Source organism: Phaseolus vulgaris, chromosome 8, assembly GCF_000499845.2.
Source record: "Phaseolus vulgaris cultivar G19833 chromosome 8, P. vulgaris v2.0, whole genome shotgun sequence".
Lineage (NCBI taxonomy): Eukaryota > Viridiplantae > Streptophyta > Magnoliopsida > Fabales > Fabaceae > Phaseolus > Phaseolus vulgaris.
In genome coordinates, this window is record NC_023752.2 from 41,821,226 (window position 1) to 41,843,361 (window position 22,136).

Consider the following 22,136-nt stretch of genomic DNA (forward strand, 5'->3'; position numbering starts at 1 on the left):
CAACCTGTTGTTTTGTCAAAACAACCGATTGCTTTACTCTTAGGTGTTTTTGAAAAGGTTGAAAACTGTTTTGGTTGGTGGACTTGCTGTCAAACCAAAACAATCGATTGTTTCGTGCTTTCAATTGATTGTTTGTTTGAAAATCCTAACAGAATCTGTTTTGTTAGTTGAGTGTGCTTTAAATGATTTTCAAACTGAATGTGCTCCTGTTTTAAATGCTTTGACCAATCTTTGAAAGCTATAAATAGTTTGTTTATGTTTTATAACAAACAAGAAAAAGAAAAACAAATTTGATTTTTTCAATTTGAGAGAGATTGCTTTCAAGATTTGAACTTTCACTATTCAACTTTGGTTTTCTCAAGAGAGAGTGGAATAGTATTACATTTGTATTGATTTCAGTTCATTTTGTAACAATTGCAATTCGTTCTGAATATTAGTAATTTCTGGTGTTGTAAGCCAAGGAGTGTTGTGTGCTCTTGAGGTTGTCAAGATCAACATTCTTGGTGTGTGTTGTGCCAAAGGAAGTGTGTTTCTTGAGGGGTTCAAGGTCACTTCTTTGGTGGTTTTGTGTGTAATCTGTAATTGATTGCTTAGCGGATTGCCCAGTGAATTCTGGGGACTGGATGTAGCTCTTGGTTGAAGAGTGAACCAGTATAAACTGTTTGTGTATCTCTTTCTTCATTTAAATTCAGTTGTTATTGATTTGCTGGTATAAACAACCGATTGTTTCGAAGAAACAACCGATTGTTTTTCTGGTGCTTTCCTGTTTTGTGCTTTATATCTTCGCTAACTAAATTTCTGATTGAGTTTCATTCAAAGGATTTTGTTCTAGCTTAAAAAATTTCGAAACCCCATTATACAATTCACCCCCCCCCCCTCTCGTTTAAGGCCATGTATTCTAAGATAAAGGACTTGTTGATAAAAATCCTCTTAAAAGGTGAGAACCCTTATGAGATGTTTGATTTTCATCCCAAAACTTCTTTGTCCAAGATGTCAAGTATTTAGATTTATTTGGTAATGAAAGAGACAAGGAAAAAGACACCTTGGATGATGGAAGAGGCCCAAGCACAAGCCCACATGCAAGCCCACCAAAGGGTAGAATTGCGCCAACCCTAGAGTTATGGCCAAGAGGATCCAAGAAGACGTTCTTTTACATGTTCAAATGCCATAAACTCTAGAGTAGAGTAGACTTTAATTTCTTGTCAAAATTAGCATAGGAACTTTATTTGTAATTTTTCATAGAATTAATTTTGGCACCTAAAACACCAACCTAGGTAAACTTAGAGTTTCTAAAAAAACCTCTAAATTTACCAAGGCCGGTCTAGAAAGCCCATGGAGGGGGTGAGCATACAAACTAGACACACCCCTCCCCATGTGCTCATTTAGGCTCCACTTTTGGGAGGGAATTCATTTGAATTTCCCTCCACTTTCTTTTGAATTTCCAACCCTCTAAACACTATAAATTGAGGTGCTTGGCTCTCATTTTGTAAGATTGAATAGAGTATTGTTATGCTGCCAATTTTGTGCCATACACTACTCCTTGCCTAGCATCTAGGATTTAATCTTCACTTCATCACCTTCAAAGGGGCTGGCCGAACCTCCCCAATTCCCCACTCTCATGCACCTTCAAGGCACCCATACTTCTTCGGAAGGCCTTGCTCATCTCATCCACTAAGCTTCCGCAACTTTCATCTCCAAAAAGCAAAGAAGAGCTCATAGGAATGCCATCATTTGGTATCAGAGCTATGGTCTTCAAGAGATAAGTATCTCTTTTCATTTTTCTGCTTGAGTTCTTCTTATCTTCAAGTTGTTCATCTTTTATTCAAGTTGTCTTGCTGTTTTACATTTTTAATTGGAGTTGGATGCTCTTCTAAGCATTTCAATCGGTAGAATTGTTCAATTTGTGCTTAAGCATCTTATTTGCAATTTTTGTGTAGGATCCATTTGTGTTGCTGTTTTTGTTTTAGGATATTTGAGTCTTGCTTGAATTTCTATTTGGTTCATATGATGTGTTTGAGTCATTTTATTTTCTGAATCTATAAGTTTTGTCAAGTCATGTGATTCCAAAAATTGTCAACAAATCTTAGTAGTACTTTTCTTAAATTATTTGTTTCTTGTTTTGATTTGAGTGCTTAATCTGAATTCTGTTTTGATTTGATCCTTTGGTGAATTTTTCTTTTTAGTTTGAGTTCATATTTGTGTGCTAGATCCACACAAATTCCATCACATTAATTCCATTGTGTTTTTGAAGTATATCTTTTTGTTTTGATTCCATATTTCAGAATCCTCTGTTTTCACAAATCTGTTTTGGCTGTTTTGCTTTATGAAAATTAAATACGTCATAAGAAAATTATGAGCCTCTGGATTTCAATAGTTTGAGGTGTTAGCACAAAAAGAAAAAAAGAATCAGTTGAAAAAACAAAATAGAAAAAAAAAGATAAATCATACAAAAGAAGTGTGCATTCTGGCACTATACTTGACGGTAATTCGACACTGTTTTTGGAAAAATTATCATAATTAATTGGCGCATGTGATTGGAGTGAAACCAACGCCAATAGTTTGTTAAGAAACTGAATTGATTGTGTTTAAATTTTCAGAAACAAATACAAAATAGCCAGCTCAGCATAAATCTTTAAAGTCACGCTTTCTGGACCACAATATTTTTCAGTGGTGCTGTTTTTGGTTTTTTAAATCAAATCTAGTGTTATTCCTTAGGTTCCTTTTGTGTGCCATCCATTATTTGAGTGCCTATTTTTATTTGCTTGTCCAATTCATTCTGAACTCCTTCTAGTTGTGTCACATTATTAAATCCAATTGTAGTGGTGCTGTTTTAAAATTTTAATTGTTTCTTGCTTTCTTTTCTTGACCTCTAAATTTGTTGGTGGATAAATATCAATTGGTTCTTGTTGAGTGGGATTTGACTTGAGGAGAGTCTAGCTTTACTTAATAGGTACTGAATTGAAGAATTTAATTCCTTAAATCAAAGAGGATCAAGGTAAGGGGCAGCAACAAACACAATACCAAAATACACCATACACCTTGAAGGGCACAACCAAGAAGAGTAACAACAAGTCAAAAGAGTGCCTTGCTGAAATTTCATTTGTGCAATTTAATTTCTTTTCATTTCTTGAATTGTAATTACATTTCACTCTTGTTAATTAGTGGATTAATCACGCAATTAGACAGTGAGTGTGTCTTCAAAGGCTCAAAGTGTCTAAGAAGCCTAACCTAGGAACGACTAGTTTAAGCTTTCTAGTTTAGCCTTTGTTAATTGCTTTAACCTACGCCAATTGCTTTTGTTTAGTTTCGCTTAATTGCTTTTGCTTAGCCTTGTTTAAAGCTTTGATAAATTGCTTTAGTTGTTAGATAGCTTGCATTGTTTTTGTTGCATAAAATTTGATTTTCCCGTCCTCATTGTGTTTTAAGTGATTTACCTAAAGAAAGATTTGTGTGAAGATTTTGAGGGATAGTTTTTGGCTAAGGCAAGACTTGGTATTTAAGTAGTCCATTGTGACTCACCTCTCTTACCTGGAAAACTACCTTCATTAGCTTTCCTCATCTTTCTTAAAGTAAAACATTTCTATACACAAAGTTCATGTCTTCTCACTCTTCTAAATCTCTTAAAAGTGATGTGAAATCCTTGAAATCTCTTTTAAAACAACTTTCCAAGGATGTTCAATTAATTTCATATAAACAATTGGAGAATGAGGCCAAAACTAATGAATTGACTAAAGCAAAGGATGAGAATTCTCAAAAATAAAAAAAATTACATTCTCATGCATCTAGCTCTAAAAATCATGATTCTCTTGGGGAGGAAAGTCTTAGAATAAATGAATATTATCAACCATCCCCTAGGAGGAATATAAGGAGAGAGCAAGAAAGCCCAAGAGAGGTTAGGGTAGACCTACCCCACTTCCATGGAAAAGAAAATATAGAAGCTTGCCTAGATTGGGAAATGAGGGTAAAACAATTGTTTGCTTCCCATAAAGTAAGAAAGGAAAGAAAGATACAAGAGAAAAGATCAAAAGAGGAAGAGAAAGAAAAGAGAGAAAAGGTGATGATAGAAATAGAAAAGCCAAGTGAGGGGTTGTGTGAATCTAGAAAGAATAAGGAATATCTTACAACCTCCCTTACAAGCATAGTAAAAAAAGAACCCTTAAAAGGGGAGTGCATAGGTAAATATATAGTAGATTATGATTACCTAAGCCACCTTAGGGAAGTTTTCTTAGTGTTTAGGACTAATAGTTTATTGTCTAATAGTGATAAATGTACCTTCTATGTTGATAGTGTAGTGTCTTTGGGTTTTATAGCTAACAAAAATGGGGTATATGTTGACCCCGAGAAAATCAAAGCCATCTAAGAATGGCCAAAACAACAAAATGTAGGAGATGTTAGGAGTTGTCATGGTCTAGCAAGTTATTATAGGAGAATTGACCCTAACTTCTCAAGTCTAGCTTCACCACTCAATGAGTTAGTGAAGAAAGACACTCCATTTTGTTGGATGGAGAAGCATGAGCAAGCCTTTCAAAGGTTGAGAGCTCAACTCACCAATGCACCTATTCTAGCTTTACCAAACTTTGTAAAAACTTTTGAGCTAGAGTGTGATGCATTGGGAGTAGGAATAGGTGTTGGGTTTTTGCAAGGTGGGCACCTAATTGCATATTTTATTGAAAAACTTCATGGTGCAACCCTCAACTACCCCATCTATAATAAAGAGCTCTATACACTTGTGAGGGCCCTGCATGAGTCTTTAAAATCTTTAAAGAGTCAACACAAGTTAAAAATACATGCAAAGTGGATGGGATTTCTTGAGCAAATTCCATATGTTATCAAATACAAGAAGGACAAAACAAATATTGTGGTGGACGCTCTATCAAGGAAACATGCCTTATTTTTAAAACTTAGAGCCCAAATTCTTGGATTTGATAACATACCTAAACTTTATCAAGATTTTGCAACCACTTTTGCTAAGTATCAACATAGAGCACATGGAGGGTTTTATGTTTATGAGGGGAACGTATTTAAAGAAGAAAAACTTTGCATACCCCATATAACACATAGAAAATTCCTTGTGAATGAATCACATGAAGGAGGATTCATAAGTCTTTTTGGAGTTGATCAAACTCTTGAGCTTTTGAAAGAAAAGAAAATTATGAACTCCTCCCTAAAGAAATATCGTAAAAAGTTGCCAATAAAAGAACAAAAAGAATGGCAACTTCATAAAATTGATTTTTATACAACTTCTCAAACTAACTCATTTGCTTTGTTTGATGATTCCCATAGATGGACGTTTGATTCGGGAGGACGAGCATAGTTGTCAAAGCAAGAGGCTACTATTCGAGATCGACCCTGTAGATCTGAGGATAGATCTTCTCAAGAAGGAGGAGATGATGGACACCATCCAGCCACATTCATCCCCCTAACATTGAAGAAGAAGAAGCATTGGACTTGAGGACAAATCCTTTTCAAGAGGGAGGGGATGATGGAAGAGGCCCAAGCACAAGCCCACATGCAAGCCCACCAAAGGGTAGAATTGGGCCAACCCTAGAGTTATGGCCAAGAGGATCCAAGAAGACGTTCTTTTACATGTTCAAATGCCATAAACTCTAGTGTAGAGTAGACTTTAATTTCTTGTCAAAATTAGCATAGGAACTTTATTTGTAATTTTTCTTAGAATTAATTTTGACACCTAAAACACCAACCTAGGTAAACTTAGAGTTTCTAAAAAAACCTCTAAATTTACCAAGGCCGATCTAGAAAGCCCATGGAGGGGGTGAGCATACAAACTAGACACACCCCTCCCCATGTGCTCATTTAGGCTCCACTTTTGGGAGGGAATTCATTTGAATTTCCCTCCACTTTCTTTTGAATTTCCAGCCCTCTAAAAACTATAAATTGAGGTGCTTGGCTCTCGTTTTGTAAGATTGAATAGAGTATTGTTATGCTGCCAATTTTGTGCCATACACTACTCCTTGCCTAGCATCTAGGATTTAATCTTCACTTCATCCCCTTCAAAGGGGCTGACCGAACCTCCCCAATTCCCCACTCTCATGCACCTTCAAGGCACCCATACTTCTTAGGAAGGCCTTTCTCATCTCATCCACTAAGCTTCCGCAACTTTCATCTCCAAAAAGCAAAGAAGAGCTCATAGGAATGCCATTGGAGGTGCAGTTTGCAGCACGACACGAGTCAACATGATTGTTTTAGTAGTGTAAGATGATATTTTGTGACCCGGTTTATCTTTTCTTTCTTTCTCTTTTTCATTTTCTCTTTTTTTTTTCATTAACTTCTTTGGGAGAGAGGGGTTTTAGGATAACCTTGTGTCCTTGGAAGTTAAAAGAAATTTTGTTGGTTAGGCCATCATGTAGAACTTGTCTATCATATATTCATGGTCTTCCCAAATGAATATGCGTTGCTTCCATTGGCACAACATCACAAAAACCTCATCTTAATACTTTCCTATGGCAAAAGTTATGAGGACTTGTTTACTAACCATGATTTCCCCCTCTTTACTAAGCCATTTGAGTTTGTAGGGCTTTGCATGAGAGATGATGGATATCCAAGCTTCTCCACCATTCTTGTACTTGCCAAATTAGCACAACTACCCCCATCTATTATCATGGAACATAACTTGTTGTTGATAAGGTAGCGGGTATGGAAAATATTTTTCTTCGGGTGTCATCCAAAGGTTTTGGAATTGTCCCCAACATCTGCCTTATCACCAATAAGTCACCTTCACAAGGTATCTCACATTCTCCCACACTTTGGCTTTTTGAAGAGGTAGGGGACCTAGACCTTCAGGCTTGGGAGTTATGGTCACTCACAACAACTCCCCTTTTACCATCATGGTTTTTTTAGAAGGACAATTTGATGTTATGTGCCCAAAACCTAAGCATTTAAAACATTTTTGGTTTAAGGTTTTGGTGTCTGACTTAGGTGTAGAAGTTGAGGGTTTAGAAACTCTAGGATTGTAATGTTAAAGATGGGAAGCTTTGATGTATCAAATCCTCATGGAACCTGAAGTTGTGCTGTGTTTTAGGTTTGGAATTAGTTATGGGGTTTACAATCTTTGTAAGATCAGTATTGATTCCAACAGAAAGCCTGTTTTAATCTGTTTTAAAGAACTAAGTGTTTTTTCCATGCAAAGGGAAAAACAACCGATTAAAGTTTCAAGACAATCGGTTGTTTGTCACTTAGCTGGCAAAGGAGTTTTGAAACTTTTTTTTGAATCAGTTGTGTAACTGCTGAAACCATTCAACCGATAAAATCGTGGTTTCAACCGATTAAAAGTGTGTTTTCATAACAATATTTTGAAAACCTATTTGAACTAATTCAGTTGTTCAAATCTGGTTTAAACGGTAGCTTTTTAAAGGTTATAAATATAGCCTTCTTTCAAATGTTTTCACACGAGAGAAATATAGAAGTTTTGCACTCTGATTTGAGATCAAAAAAAGAGATTACAATCTGTTTGTGAAAAGGAGTTTTTCAAATTTAGCAATATTGCTTTTGAGCTTTGTTGTGATTCAAGAACTAATCATAGGGCTTCTGGTTTACTTTTTTTCCAGGTGTTTTCAACCCTGTCTTAGTTTCTTGTAGTTGTTCATATTACCTTATGCAAACGTGTTTGTAAAATCCTGTAAAGTCAGTGTGATTTTGGCTTGAGGTGTGTGTTGTGTGCAAAAAGGGTGAGTAGGTCTTGTAGTTTCAGGATCACCTCTTTGTGGGTGTTTGTAATCTGTGTTTGGTTACATAGTGGAATACTCAGTGGTTTGACTGAGGACTCGATGTAGCTCAAGGATTGAGTGAACCAGTATAAACCTTGTTTGTATCTCTCTCTCTCTCTCTCAACTTTTTAACTGTTTGATATTTTCGCTGCCATAAACAACCGATTAAATCGTGTTTTAACCGATTGAAATTCTGATATTTGTTTATGTTAGACTGTTTGATTGACTTGTTGGAATGCTTATCTGAGTTGATTGTTAAAGATTCATTCTAAAGTAAAGTGATTTTGAAAATCTTTTAGAAACAATTCACCCCCTCTTGTTTAAGCCATCAATTCTAACAATTGGCATCAAGAGCTAGGTTCTTGGAAGTTACTCAAGTTTTTTTTTCTGTTTTCTGAAAATCCTTTTGATGGCTGATAAAATGCCTTTTGGGGAAGGTGCTTCAATAAACAAGTCACCACTGTTTTGTGGAGTTAATTACCAATTTTGGAAAGTGAGGATCAAAATTTTTATACACTCAACTGATAAGGGTATTTGGGAGTCAATTGAAAATGGTCCTTTTGTACCTCAAGTTAAGAAAGATGATGCTTTAGTTGACAAACCTTCATCCGAGTGGACAGAGGCAGAAAGTAAGAAAGTGAAATTTGATTGGATAGCCAAAAATATTATAACATCTACTCTAAGCTGTGATGAGTTTTTCAGGGTTTCACAATGCAGCTTTGCTAAAGAAATGTGGGACATCTTGGAGGTCACACATGAAGGCACAACTGATGTGAAGAGAGCTAGGAAGCATGCTCTGATTCAAGAGTATGAACTCTTCCGAATGCAAAAGGGGGAATCCATCTGTGATGTGCAGAAGAGGTTTTCTCATATTGTGAATCATCTTATGAGTCTTGGTAAGAAGTTTGATGAAGAAGAGCTTAGCATCAAGGTACTGAAGTGTCTTAATAGATCATGGCAGCCAAAGGTCACTGCAATCTCTGAATCAAAGGATCTCACCTCAATGACTGTGACATCTCTTTTCGGTAAACTCAGAGAGCATGAAATTGAGATTCAAAGGCTTGCTGTCCAAGAAAGTGAAGACAAGCATAACAAGAGTAGAACATTTAAAGCTAGTAAGCAGCAACCAGATTCTAGTGAAAGTGAAGAGGAGAACATAAGTCTGTTATCAGGAAAGTTCAACAAATTCTTGAGAAAAAAACAAGCTTCTAAAAGGTATGATTTCAAAGAAATTGAATGAATTCAATTATAATAAGTACACTTGCTATGGTTGTGGTGAACAAGGTCATATCAAGGCTGAATATCCAAACATTGAAGTCAAAGAAAAGGGAGACTTCAAAAAGGAGAAAAAGGGAAAAGCTAAGAAAACATATAAAGCATGGGATAACAATGATGTCTCATCCTCAAGTTCTTCAGATGATGAAGAAGCTAATCTTTGCCTTCTAGCATCAGTAACAAGTAGCATGGATTCTACTGCATCAAGTAAAGGTACCACATATGATCAATTGCTTAATGCTTTTTATGAAACTCATGATGAAGCCAACTGATTGGCACTTTCTCTCAACTGGTTGAAAGGATTAAATAACTGGTTGGAAAATAGAGTTAAGGATCTAGAGGAAGAGCTAAGCAAAACAAAAGAAGATTTTGAAAATCTGGATTTAATTTACAAAAATTCTTCTAGCAGTTGTGAGACATAATCTTGTGAAAATTGTGAACTTCTTGAAAAGAAGATTTGCTATCTTTTGAAAACCTTGGACAAGCTTACATCAGGAAAGTCCAATTCTGAAAATGTTTTAGCATCTTAGAAATATGTTTTTGGAAAAGCAGGTTTGGGGTTTTACCCTCAAAGAAAAGAAAATAAAATTACAAAACCTTTTTCAAATATTCCAGAAAAATAATCGGTTAAAAAATTGTTTCAACCGGTTGTTACATGCTTCTATTGCATGAAGAAAGGCCATTCTGTCAGGTACTGCAAGTTTCGTAAATTTCTTATACCTAAAGGTATCTATAAGTGGATTCCTAGATGTATTGCTAGTTCAAAGGTTAAATCTAACACGGAAGGTCCCAAATTCTTCAAGGGATCAAATCTTGAAATTTGACAAAGTTCTGTTTTGCAGATTTCTGATTTTGAAAGGTTCAGCAAGGAATAGATTTTTGTACATGCCAACATGCCAAAGTCTAGTGCTGATCATTTGAACTTTCTATAATTAGGAAATCTGAAATCTGAGAATAAAACTTATCATTCTTTATTGAGAACAATTGTTGCTTAAATTCAATTAAGTATTTTACTCTGTATTTCAATGTGTAATTGATGTGTGCTTTATATGTTCCTCTACTTTTAATATCTTGAAAAAATGGTAAGCAATAATGATTGTATGCAACATAGGTTTTTTGAATTTTTTTTCTCAGAACAGAAATTCAACCGATTGTTTCCTCAAAACAACCGATTATTTCCTATCTGACAAACTTTGGGCAAATATGTTTGTGAATTATAAATTATGGTTTGTAATTCTGTTGAACCCAATGATATCTTGAAAATCAAAACTATCTTTAATGCTTGGTCAAAATCACATGTGAATCTGTACCTTTCTGGTTTGACTGACTATGTCAGCTTTATTGTTCAGATTTGATTCATTTTTCAGTTTGAAAACATCTTTATCTGTGCCATCTTTGACCATGAAGTTTAGCTAATATAAGACAATGCAATTTGTTGCTATTTCTCACACATACAAACTATTTTTCTCTCTTCTCTGTTTTAAGTTTCGTTTCTGCAGTGAGTTAAAAACCTTGTCCTAAATTAAGCAATGGTCGACACTCCTCCCTCTGCAAAAAGGATGAAATCAATGGGTGTTAAAAGCTCTGGAAAGCTTGAAGGATGGTTTGCAGGTGATACCAATCTCATCAACAAGTATCTACTTGAGACAAGTAGAAAGAATGTGAATACACCAAAGGTTGTTTCCTTCACATGGATGAAACAACAGAAGCTGGATTCTGCGAGGAGCATTCTCAAGGAATAAAAGTTGAAGAGATTTTTGAAACTTACAGGGAACATATATCCTGATCTTGTTAAGGTATTTTACACTAACTTTCTTTTTTATGGTGACTCACTTGTTTCACATGTCAAAGGTGTAGATATGGTCATCGCAAGTGATGTATGGTAAGTTGTGACTAGCCTTAAATCTTCTGGACTGAGAATCAATAGGGGAAACCTTGGAGTAGTGGAAGATTTCAACAAAATCCTGTTTTACAAAGGTTGTGTCAAGAATCCCCACTCCAAAGTGAGGAATTTTTCAGTTGGTGGGTTGAAGCTTGATGAAAGGCTTGTGGCTTTCATAGTTTCATGGATTCTCACACCTAGGGGGAACAACCATTCAACTCTTTCTGAAGAAGATATTCTTTTGATCTATTGTATCATGAACAAAGTGAAGATCAACTGGATTCACACAATCAAAGAGCACATGCAAAAAGCTATGAGGTTATGTGACTTTCATTATCCCTATGCCATTTTGATTTCTAAGTTCCTTCATTATTCTGAAGTGGATATAGAAGGGGAGCTAGCATAAGTAATCAAGCCCTCCAGTGAGATCAATAGTGGATCCTTAAGTAAGATGAGATTTACTAAGATTGGTGGAAGATTGGTAAGCAAGAATGGTGATCAAGCTGGCCCAAGTGGAACTAATGAAGGTGATGAACCTGAAGAGGCAACAATGGAAGATGACCTTGCTGCTGAAACTCAAGAAGGTGAACATCATGACATCAATATGGATGAAAGGATGCCTATCATGTCATCTTTTGAAAGGCTAATGATCAATAGAATGGACAGCCTTGCTGACAATAAGAGGAATCTACATGAGATGTGCGAGTCAAGGTTCAACAACATGGATACACGTTTTTCAACACTGGATGAGCAAATTGAAGAAGTCCAGAGACAGATTCTGGAACTACAGTTTGAAAGGGAGGATAGTCCTTCATTTTAAATTTCTGGTTTATTATCTTAAACATTTGGTTTTATTTTAAGTTGTTTTTAATCCTACCTTTTGTCTATTTGATGAGACAAATAGGGGGGAAAGTATTGTTGGGAGTTGTAATGTTCTTAATTGTGTTTTACTGCTTTTGAACATTGCTATTATTGACTGCGTACTGCTTTAAATTTGAAGTTTTTAACTGTTGTTATTTCTGGTTTACAGAATTTTAACCAGTTATCTCTGCGAAATAACCGACTGTTCTTATGCATTCTTGTATAAGTGTTGGTTTCTCATCTAATTGTGGTTGATGTTCCTTCTGGAAATCACCTAGTGAGAACTAGTGTATGGTGTACATCTATTTTGGATTAGATTACCCTGTGTTTGTTCAATGAATGCAGGATTCAACAGATTCTAAACAAAGAACATTCCTAAAAGCATCCCAAGGATTTGTCTCCATCAAATATGGGGAGATTGTTGAAGATGAGAAACTTTGATGTATCAAATCCTCAAGGAACCTGAAGTTGTGTTGTGTTTTAGGTTTGGGTTTAGTTATGGGGTTTAGAATCTTTGTAAGATCAGTCTTGATTCCAACAGAAAGCCTATTTTAATATGTTTTAAAGAACTAAGTGTTTTTTCCATGCAAAGGGAAAAACAACTGATTAAAGTTTCGAGACAATCGGTTATTTGTCACTTAGCTGGAAAAGGAGTTTTGAAACTGTTTTTTGAATCAGTTGTGTAACTGCTGAAACCATTCAACCGATAAAATCGTGGTTTCAACCGATTAAAAGTGTGTTTTCATAACAGTATTTTGAAAACCTGTTTTAACTGATTCAGTTGTTCAAATCTGCTTTTAAACGGTAGCTTTTTAAAAGTTATAAATATATCCTTCTTTCAAATGTTTTCACATGAGAGAAATATAGAAGTTTTACACTTTGATTTGAGATCAAAAAGAGAGATTACAATATGTTTGTGCAAAGGAGTTTTTCAAGTTTAGCAAGATTGCTTTTGAGCTTTGTTGTGATTCAAGAACTGATCATAGGGCTTCCGGTTTACTGTTATTCCAGGTGTTTTCTATCTTCTCTTAGTTTCTTGTAATTGTTCATATTACCTTTTGTAAACGTGTTTGTAAAATCCTGTAAAGTCAGTGTGATTCTAGCTTGAGGTGTGTGCTGTGTGCAAAGAGGATGAGTAGGTCTTGTAGTTTCAGGATCACCTCTTTGTGGGTGTTTGTAATCTGTGTTTGGTTACATAGTGGAATACTAGTGGTTTGACTGAGGACTAGATGTAGCTCAAGGATTGAGTGAACCAGTATAAACCTTGTGTGTATATCTCTCTCTCTCAACTCTTTAACTGTTTGATATTTTCACTATCATAAACAACCGATTAAATAGTGTTTTAACCTATTGAAATTCTAATATTTGTTTCTGTTAGACTGTTTGATTGACTTGCTGGAATGCTTATCTGAGTTGATCGTTAAAGATTCATTCTAAAGTAAAGTGATTTTGAAAATCTTTTAGAAACAATTCACCCCCCCCTCTTGTTTAAGCCATCAATTCTAACATGTATGTGGTTCTTTCACAAATTTGGAAGGAAAAGGTTTTGAAGAAGTTTGATTTTTGTCCTTCCATGATGTTTTGTAGAATTCATCATTATGAGTAATTTTGAAATGGGTTTTCTTTAAAAATTTGTGATTCAACCTTGATGGCTAGGTGAACCAATTTTTCCAAAGAGGAATACACATATAGTTCTACCACATGTTGGATTTCTCTTCTTAAGCCACTTACAAATCTAACTATCTTTGACTCCTCATTTTCATGCATATTTATCTTATTCAAAGTAGTTTCTAGATCTTTATAGTACTCATCTACATTCCTAGGTCCTTGTTGAAGCCGTTGGAGCTTCAAGAAGAGTACCTTTCTATAATGAGGAGGAACAAACCGCGCACCCATACATTATTTCAAATCATACCAAGAGACCACGGTTGGCCTCTTGTTTAGCCCAATGTCCATTACAGTTTGGTGCCGCCATTGCATGGCATAGTCTAAGAATTCTAAGGAGGCTAGTTTTACCTTTTGGTCCTTTTGGACTTCATACACATTGAATATTTGCTCAACCTTTGCCTCCCATCCTAGGTAAATATTGGGGTCACTTTCCCAATTAAAACTAGGCAATTTTACATATGGAAAATAAGGCTTAGAAGGATGGTGTTGGTGGCACCTATCATCATATTTGTGCATCCTCCAATCTTGATCTTCCTATTGGCTACCATAATGGGAGTAACTTCTTGAAGCTCTCCTTTGATCCCACCTCCTTCCTTTAGGTTGCCTTTCTTGCACTTCTTCAAGTCTTTGTAATGTTTCCACCAAGTGCCGCATCTTTTCATCCTTTTGGGTAAATGACCTCTTAGCTTCCGCAAGCTCTCCTAAAAGAAAATCCTTTTGGGGAGATTGTGTTTTGGAGGATTCTCTTGAAGATAAATGAGCCATAAAATTTGCACAAAGAGAATGTGATTCTACTTTGGTTTGTGTTGCGTTTACTATTGGGACCAATGTTTATTGGATGCTTCGTAATCGATGAAATACTTGTCTTAATTACTGTGAGAAAATTAGGTTTAGGGTTACTCATATTTTTCGTGAAGAAAATGCGTGTGTTGATAAGTTGTCTAATTTAGGATTTATTTATGGAAAACCTTTTCATTGGTATAATAGCTACCATCTAGTTTATTCTTAGAATTCTTATGAATAGATATAGTCTACCTATGTATCGTTTCTGTTAACATATGGATTTTGGTCTAGTCTCTCCATATTTTGGTTTTCTTTTAATAATATTTTTTTTATGTATTGATAAATGATTATTATTACTTGAGGTATCAACATAGCTGAGATGTCAAATTGCATAATGATGTTTAAGATGAAAACTTTTATTTGAAAAAAAAAAGAAGTAAATGATGAAATATTTGATAAGAAATTGAAAACAAAAAATTAACTAGAGTTGACCTATTTAAAACATAATTTGTCCTTTATAATTCTAATATGTGTGGGAAACGAAATCTGAATTCATATTCCGTCTACAAAATAATAAAATAATTAAAAATATCTATGCATGTAAATTTACGTGTAGTTTTTAAATAATAAGATACGTGATGGAAGATATTTGTGAATTGTGTTGTGACACATATCAAGTGTTGTTTTTTGTACACGGGTGGCTGCAGGGTTCCCACGGCAGACCAAAAGGCAAAGGAGAAAAGGGTGTGATGGTGGGACCCACCCTGCACTTTCTAGCGTAAACTCTTTATCACCCCTAACTGCATGTAAACAAATTCATTTATCAAATGCTTCATTATTCAAGTCACATGACTTCTCTCTTAGCCCGCTCCACCAATCACAAATTAATATCTATAATAATGGCACCAATGACAAGTTCAAACAGGAGATTATTACATTCAACAGTAAGAGATAATATAAATTTTGCAAATGTGTTAACTCATAAACTTTTCATCAACTATATTGTAATAAGTATCAGATTTAAATAGAATTTGACGCAGCCTAATTTAATGACGCAATCAATCATCATTAGCTACTCTTTCAGCAGTATGTGAATAATTACTTCTTGTAAGAAATTCTTAAAAGTGTTAAATGCGTAATAAATTGTTATAATTTTTTATATGTAAAAAACTAAGAATATTTTTATTTAACTAATTTTACGTGGAATGTTAAATCTTAGTTACAATGAATGCAGACGTGTACATCCGGAGTCTTCTAAGAGCTTCTTTTCATTGTATAAATAAGCTAGAATTTGGTATTAATGAACAGTGGTGGGAGAGAGTAATCTAGAGTGCCAATAAGGATGGAAAGAGGTTTTTACTTTTTAACACTTGTACCAATTCCCTCCAAACCCAATCTATCTTCTCATCTCTTCCAAAAACGAAATCCAGATAACAATGGAATCCACTCTGGTGGCCAATAAGAAGAGTCCACGTGTGAATGGGAAACACGTCACATCATCCCTTCATGCGTCCCTGTCCCACCTATCGAAAAAGTCCTTACCTTTTCCCTCACTTTTTCTTGCCTTCCCAAGAGTGAGAAACCCAAACTCCAACAGAGAAAAGGGAGAGCGTTAGTGTGTGTCTGTGTTTTGGTGTGTGCATTCATTCAGCGATGTGCAACAAGAACAGTCCTTCTTCTCCAGACATTCAAACAACCTCTATCATGAAGAGGACACGGAGACCAACCAAACGTTATCACTCTTCCTCCTCCTCCTCCTCCTCTTCTTCGTCGCTTAAGCCGCACAGGCGCGGAAACCGGACCAAGACGAGGAGGCCCAAGTTCGTTAGCCTGCGTCTTCAGCTATCCGAGCCCAACAACATAGCTGCTCAGCCCAAGCCCAAGTCCAAGGCCCTACAGCAGCCGCAGCTGAACCTCTTCCCTCTGCATCCGGAGCACCATGACATGCACGAGGAGCAGAACGTGGCGCTGCTCTTCAGCGCGGAGGGCGGGGCAACGCTGACAGGGCTTCTAGAGGAGGATTCGATGTCGCCGTCGTCGGCGACTACAGAGGGGTCGCTGTCGGCGCTGACTTGTCCGACGGAGGACGCGGGGAATTGGCTAGTGAGGAAGGCGATGCGGCGTAGGGAGAGCGAGGAGGGGAGCGAGGAAAGGTGGGTGTGCTATTCGGAGGTGGTGGAGGAGAAGAAGGAGGCGATGGAGGAGGTGACGAGTTATTGCATGATGGGGACAACGACGACCACAACGTCCTTTGGGTTGTTGTCTTTGAAGCTGGATCACCAGGGGATATTGAATGCTTGGTCTGATAAAGGCTCGCTATACGTTGCGGGGGAGGGAGGCCCACACACTGTCCCAGACTTCCTCAATGGTTTCCTCCTTCATAATGCCTTCCTCCACCATGTATTTTTCACTCCACTCTCTAATAATCTATGCCTCAATAATTTTCCTTTCTCTATGTAAAATTGCCATTTATTGATTTTTTTCTTCACTTTTCATTTTTCCTTTTTTCTTCTAAAACAAATGGTATCAAGAGTTCTACAGAAACTTTATAAAGATTTAAATTTTTTTTATTCAAGTTAAAAAGGTATACGTATTTTTGTTATTAATGTTTTTTATTTGATTTTCAGTATTTTTTTCAATTTCTTATTAGACAGTGGACACCGATTAGCTAGACAATTTTAAATACCCAAATTTTGGTCGCTCAATTTTAGTCTATTGGACATCTTAGATGCGGAAGACATGCATTTTGAGTTGCGACCCTTCTTAGACAAATCCTTAAGACTCTATGATTGGTTTACAGTGAGTCTCCTACAACTTACCTTTGTTCAGGAAACTCAGCTTCGTGATGTTTTTTACTTTCTAAATTTAGAAGTAATTTGCGCATCAAGATAGTTTTGCAAACTCAGTAAACTTAAATTTGGATCAATTCATTCAAAATTTAAGTTTATTAATTTGAATTTAAATATGCACTAAGTAATTATACTATAACTTAGACAAAGACTCGTGTATACTAGGCAGAAGTTTCAATTTTTTGGGGATTGAAAGAATTTATTAGTCCCTTTTTTTAGTTTATGTGAATATTTTATCAACTAGGAGAAGGGCACCCACTGGGTGAAAGCATGTAAACTTAGGTTAGATCTGGAGATTTAGAGAAATAATGTTGGAAAGATAATACATATATAGCGCTGTTTATAGTTTGAGACATCATTGATTGAATTAAAAAAAGAGGATGGGTCATGGTAGATTATGTCACTGATTTGTTTGTAAGATGAGGAGGGCGTACCTGGAGTAGAGTTAGTTTATTTGTTTATTTGATTGTCGGATTGTGCCATAGTTAAATTTTGTAGTCATTGAGGAATCGATTTGTATTGGTACCTTTTTTGGTGAATTTTTTGGTAAAGGGGTTTAAAACATATTGGACTATGTTGTGGAACTTTTCTTTTGTTTTTTCTTTCCTGATTGAGAAGCACAGTGCTGAGGTAGCTGAGCATGACCCAAATTTGTTGCGTACTGTTCTTATTTTTATGAATCGTCATTAATGAATAAATAGTTAACCTCAGAAAGGTAGATGGTGGCCACGACTTCATACAAGCCATAAATGGAATGGCTAGGGTCTAGAGAAATTGTTTTAGTAATGGGATGTGATGCTCTCACTCTTAAATTCATGAATTGATTTTTGAACAGGTTGCATGGGATGGCTGGGGGAATGGTGTGGTTGGGAACGCATGGGGTGTTCCTGAAGATTGTGGGGCAAACAAGACGAATGTGAAGGAGGAAAATGGTTGGAAGTTGGGGCAGAGAGAAGCAAGTGTGCAGAGATACAAGGAGAAGAGGCAAAGCAGGCTCTTCTCTAAGAAGATCCGTTATGAAGTTCGCAAGCTGAATGCTGAGAAACGGCCCAGGATGAAGGTACTATTCCCTACTCTCATTCTTGCTGTGGTACTATTTGATTGCTTCTATTCAATTGCCATGCCACTTCATCATGCAGGTATTGTAAGAAAAAAAAAGAGAACTGTATGAAAAACATAAATTATTAACTGGTTTTTGATAAAAAAAAATAAAAAAACTGCTTTATTTCCGTAGTTAAAAGTTGTTTTAACAGAAGTATGACACTCTAACAGTGTTTTAATCTACATATTCTTGATGGGTGTATGCTAGTCTAGATATTCTTGATGGAGGCTACTTGATGTTGGAAAAACCATCTTCATGCCATTGTTTATATTGATTGCAAGATATAATAAACTTATTGTATGTTTTGTCCATTTGACAATTAGCAATTCCTCTTCAGCCTTGGGTTAAGACACTGTTAGTGTGTTTGAATTAATTCAGTTGGTATTAAAAAACAGATAATCAGAACCTTGTACTAGAGCTGAAAAAAAAAGAGTAGTATTTTCTAAATTTTAGCAAATCCTAACACATGGTACTCATAAGTTGTCAAATTTCTTCATGAAACGAGATGGTATTTTTAACGACACGTAAACTGTATTTGTATTTATCAGGCATGCTAACTTATAAAGATACGACAAAATGCATATTTTTCTTGACACAAATAGGATGTAAATTTTGTATTGAGTTTATGAGCTGGCTAACTTCCAGAAGCATACTATTGAAAGATTTATAAACCAAGAATTTACCTTACACAGTGTACTTCCCTATCCTATAGACTACTAAGTACTAATGCTACCCAGTAGTTGCTAATAAGCAATGAGAGCAAAGGTAACAAATACCATTTTCCTTGTATGTGTTCCGTACTTTTGAGTATGTTCAAATTATGCTCAAGCTCCTTGGAGGTTGAGATCTTCAAGCGGTGCAATGAGCGGAAAGTGGTATTTGGAATGGCACTTCGAGTATTTGCTTAACTGGAACATATGTTATTCCTTTATTATAGAGTCTTTGTTAGTCTTTCTGTTTATTTTGTCCATCAAGTGTCATTGACTCATTCGGTTCTCTAATTCTAAACACCATGAAATTTCCATTCAATCATTCTAAATATCATGAGTTTTTCAGTTGGTTCCTCATTCACATTAGCAATTAACGGACAAAACAAACGGAAGACTAATATATGTGAAAGGGAATAAATTTACAAAATAAGAACTAAAAGGACCAAATGGGAGAAATTATAGAGTAGGTAAAACATATTTAAGTTGGTGTATTTTTGGTATTGTAAAATGAAAGATAACTTGGAAAAAGACATTTTTGGTAAAGTGACATTTTTCTCATAATGGTAGGAGTGTTTAAGTAAATGTTCTTTCATTCCCTTTTGTGACCAAGCATAGCTTCTTCTGCCTTTGTTTTCCCTCTATTTGTTAGTCTTTTCCGGCTTGTGTTCACAACACCTTATCATGTTCCCTCATATATTGTCTTAGGCATGTTATCATATACACTTATGGGTACAAAGCTGATGTTGGACTCACTCAAAATGGTTCAACAATAAGTTCACGTGCCCTACGATAGTTTGTCGTAATGTCATGGTGGTAACTTGACATTGTGGAACCCCGTGAAACACTTCAACCGCACTTTATAGTGGTCAAGATTAGAAATCTTTTGCTGGCAGTGGCCTATAAGTCGTAACAGTACCAGCATTAGAGATCTCGACCTCGTATAGTAGTGATCACATCTTTTTAATCAATAAAAATGCAAATTTTATCAAGTTGAAACGAACGACATACTTGGCTTGATCCTTCATCCTGTTAAGAATAATTTTATTTTTTTAAAACTTTTTCTGTCACCCCAACTATTTTGTCATTACAAACAACATCAAACATCAACCATTCACTCGGAGTATAAAAGAAAAATAACAATATAAAAGTGGGGACAACAAATCAAAACTCACTATGAAACAATCCTATAACAAATAGATCAAATCTATTTTTAGAGAACTGTAGTTTAAGAAATCCAGAAATATTGACCCAAAAATCCTGAGATCTAGATCATAATCAAGAAGCTTATCAGTACAATGATTACCATCCCTCTATATATGAGTAAAATCTAAAAGCATATGTTTAACGTGCTATGGAATGAACTTACCATTATTCATATGTATTTTATACTTTTTGAAAATAATGTTATTTATTTACTTGATTTGGTACGGTCAAGAATGAACTTCAAAAAAAATTGAGTGAAAATGCAGTAGTAAAAGATGAGAAATGCTATCATCAATTTCTGTCAAACACATTTTCATATTGGGTGACATTTATTTGGGTTAACGTGTGTTGTTAAATTAGGATTAGATATTGCGTTGCAATTACTATAAAACAAATCTTTTGGTACAATGGTTGTTTGCATGTTTGTCTATTTAAAACGTCTGAAACTTGTTATTCCTATTCTGGACGTATGCTGAAATCTTGTAAAATGAATTTCTTTTGTTACATTTTGCAGGGTCGATTTGTGAAGCGGGAATGAGAATTGTAGAAGGATTGGCGCGGTTGATAATAAGAATGTTGTGATATTACAGCGTTGGAATAGAATTTTTCATGTCTTTTGGTTTTGGGTAGTGCTGGGATGCTTTCTGGATGAAAATGTTGTAGATAAGTTTATGCAATGTAAAATCCCAGTGGTACAAAAATATGAACAACCGGGAAAATCTATATTCAACTGCTGTACTGGCGCAACATGTAAGGGGCAGTTTCTAGACCTTTGATTGAACGAGTTTGAGAAAGTGTTACTACTATGTGTTTGATCTCAATCCAAGGCATTAGAAACAGCCAAGCATGTTGTACAAGTACAACAACAAAAAAATGTATAGGTTGCTCTGAAGACTTGAACATAGTCTCACAATTAAAAATTTGGAACATCAAACTATAATACTGGGGGACTGGTAACTGAACCTTAGTCAGACCATCAACACAAGGGTAGGCTCTAGGTGAAAGTATGTTGTGTGACTCAACCATTATATTTTGACATTTAATGAAATAAAAATAATCAGCATGAATGAGTATCTTTTTGTGGTTTTATTTTCAGCCAAATTTCTTTTGTTGAATTCGGAGTTTGATTGGCGATGAATAAAATGAAAATAGAGTAGAAGGGGGAGCAATGTGCTATAGTAATCAACTAGATTGTTGCGTTAATTTAACAGTTATATTTTTAATATTAAATGTTCTTACAAATATTGGGTAAGAGTGGATTCAACTGATGATATCCCTATTTTCTGCACTTCAATTTATCTTCTTGGCTATTCGGTTCATATTTATCACTTGTCGGCGGACCATGGGTGAGTGTATTTGTGAAGGATCTTCAAAGATCAAATTAGTTAATGTTTTAAATATAATTAATTATCTATCTATTGAATTAATGGTACAACTATTTATACTAATTGTACTTGTACTAGGTATATGAGAGATAGTGACTTTGGAATTCGTCTTCACTTTGTCCTTCTGGTTTCTCCGCTCCTCCATTCCTTCATTTTTGTCTCTTCTTTCGCTCACTCTTGAAGGGTTTTTTCTTTTGAACCGTTGGATTCATTTAAGGTTTAACAGTTAGATCTTGATGTCCTTTGGCCTTCTGATCCTGCCAGTTGACCAGAGCGCAAAAGCCTTGCCACGTCAAAGGTACCTTCCTCTGGATCGACCTTGCACCACACTAGCTTCCGTCCTTCACACTTCGATTCTCCTCAAGAACCTGCAAAAGACAGAGTGGCGCCGCTGCGGCCGATCGCGCTCCGACGCTCAAGTCAGTGACGGAACCACCAAAACTCTAAGAGAGAAATACTAGAAACTCTAGGAACCGTGCAAAAACTCTCTCAGCGTACTCAAGTATTCTCAAAGCGTAAAGAAGTGTTCTGAACGCGCGTACCTCAGAAGTTCGTTAGAATCCCTTATATACCTGTGCACTTTCTCTCTCCTGACGGTTACACCTTTGGACACGTGGCTCGCATCCAGCTGTACACGTGTCACCATCTGGAACGTCCTCTGCTTGAGCGTCACTTCTTACTCTTCAGGCTGTTC

The 22,136-nt window shown here is 35.9% G+C and overlaps 2 protein-coding genes across 2 annotated transcripts; both read left to right on the forward strand.

The window, feature by feature from the left end:
* The first annotated feature begins 8,133 nt into the window (after positions 1-8,133).
* Positions 8,134-9,271, forward strand: LOC137825164 (uncharacterized). The gene is made up of 2 exons (XM_068630839.1): positions 8,134-8,884; positions 9,009-9,271. The coding sequence occupies exons 1-2, from the start codon at positions 8,134-8,136 to the stop codon at positions 9,269-9,271; spliced, it is 1,014 nt and encodes a 337-aa protein (XP_068486940.1).
* A 6,223-nt stretch (positions 9,272-15,494) lies between these two features.
* Positions 15,495-21,130, forward strand: LOC137825724 (uncharacterized). Its single transcript, XM_068631466.1, has 3 exons — positions 15,495-16,593; positions 17,878-18,102; positions 20,572-21,130. The coding sequence occupies exons 1-3, from the start codon at positions 15,847-15,849 to the stop codon at positions 20,593-20,595; spliced, it is 996 nt and encodes a 331-aa protein (XP_068487567.1). The 5' UTR covers positions 15,495-15,846; the 3' UTR covers positions 20,596-21,130.
* Positions 21,131-22,136: the final 1,006 nt, after the last annotated feature.

Bases quoted from the DNA above. Each gene is read 5' to 3' on its own strand.
- LOC137825164 (XM_068630839.1), top strand. From the start codon at position 8,134: ATGGCTGATAAAATGCCTTTTGGGGAAGGTGCTTCAATAAACAAGTCA. The intron at 8,885-9,008 runs GTCTGTTATCAG...GTGGTGAACAAG, and splicing joins AAGTGAAGAGGAGAACATAA to GTCATATCAAGGCTGAATAT.
- LOC137825724 (XM_068631466.1), top strand. From the start codon at position 15,847: ATGTGCAACAAGAACAGTCCTTCTTCTCCAGACATTCAAACAACCTCT. The intron at 16,594-17,877 runs GTATTTTTCACT...ATTTTTGAACAG, and splicing joins ATAATGCCTTCCTCCACCAT to GTTGCATGGGATGGCTGGGG. The intron at 18,103-20,571 runs GTACTATTCCCT...TACATTTTGCAG, and splicing joins AGAAACGGCCCAGGATGAAG to GGTCGATTTGTGAAGCGGGA.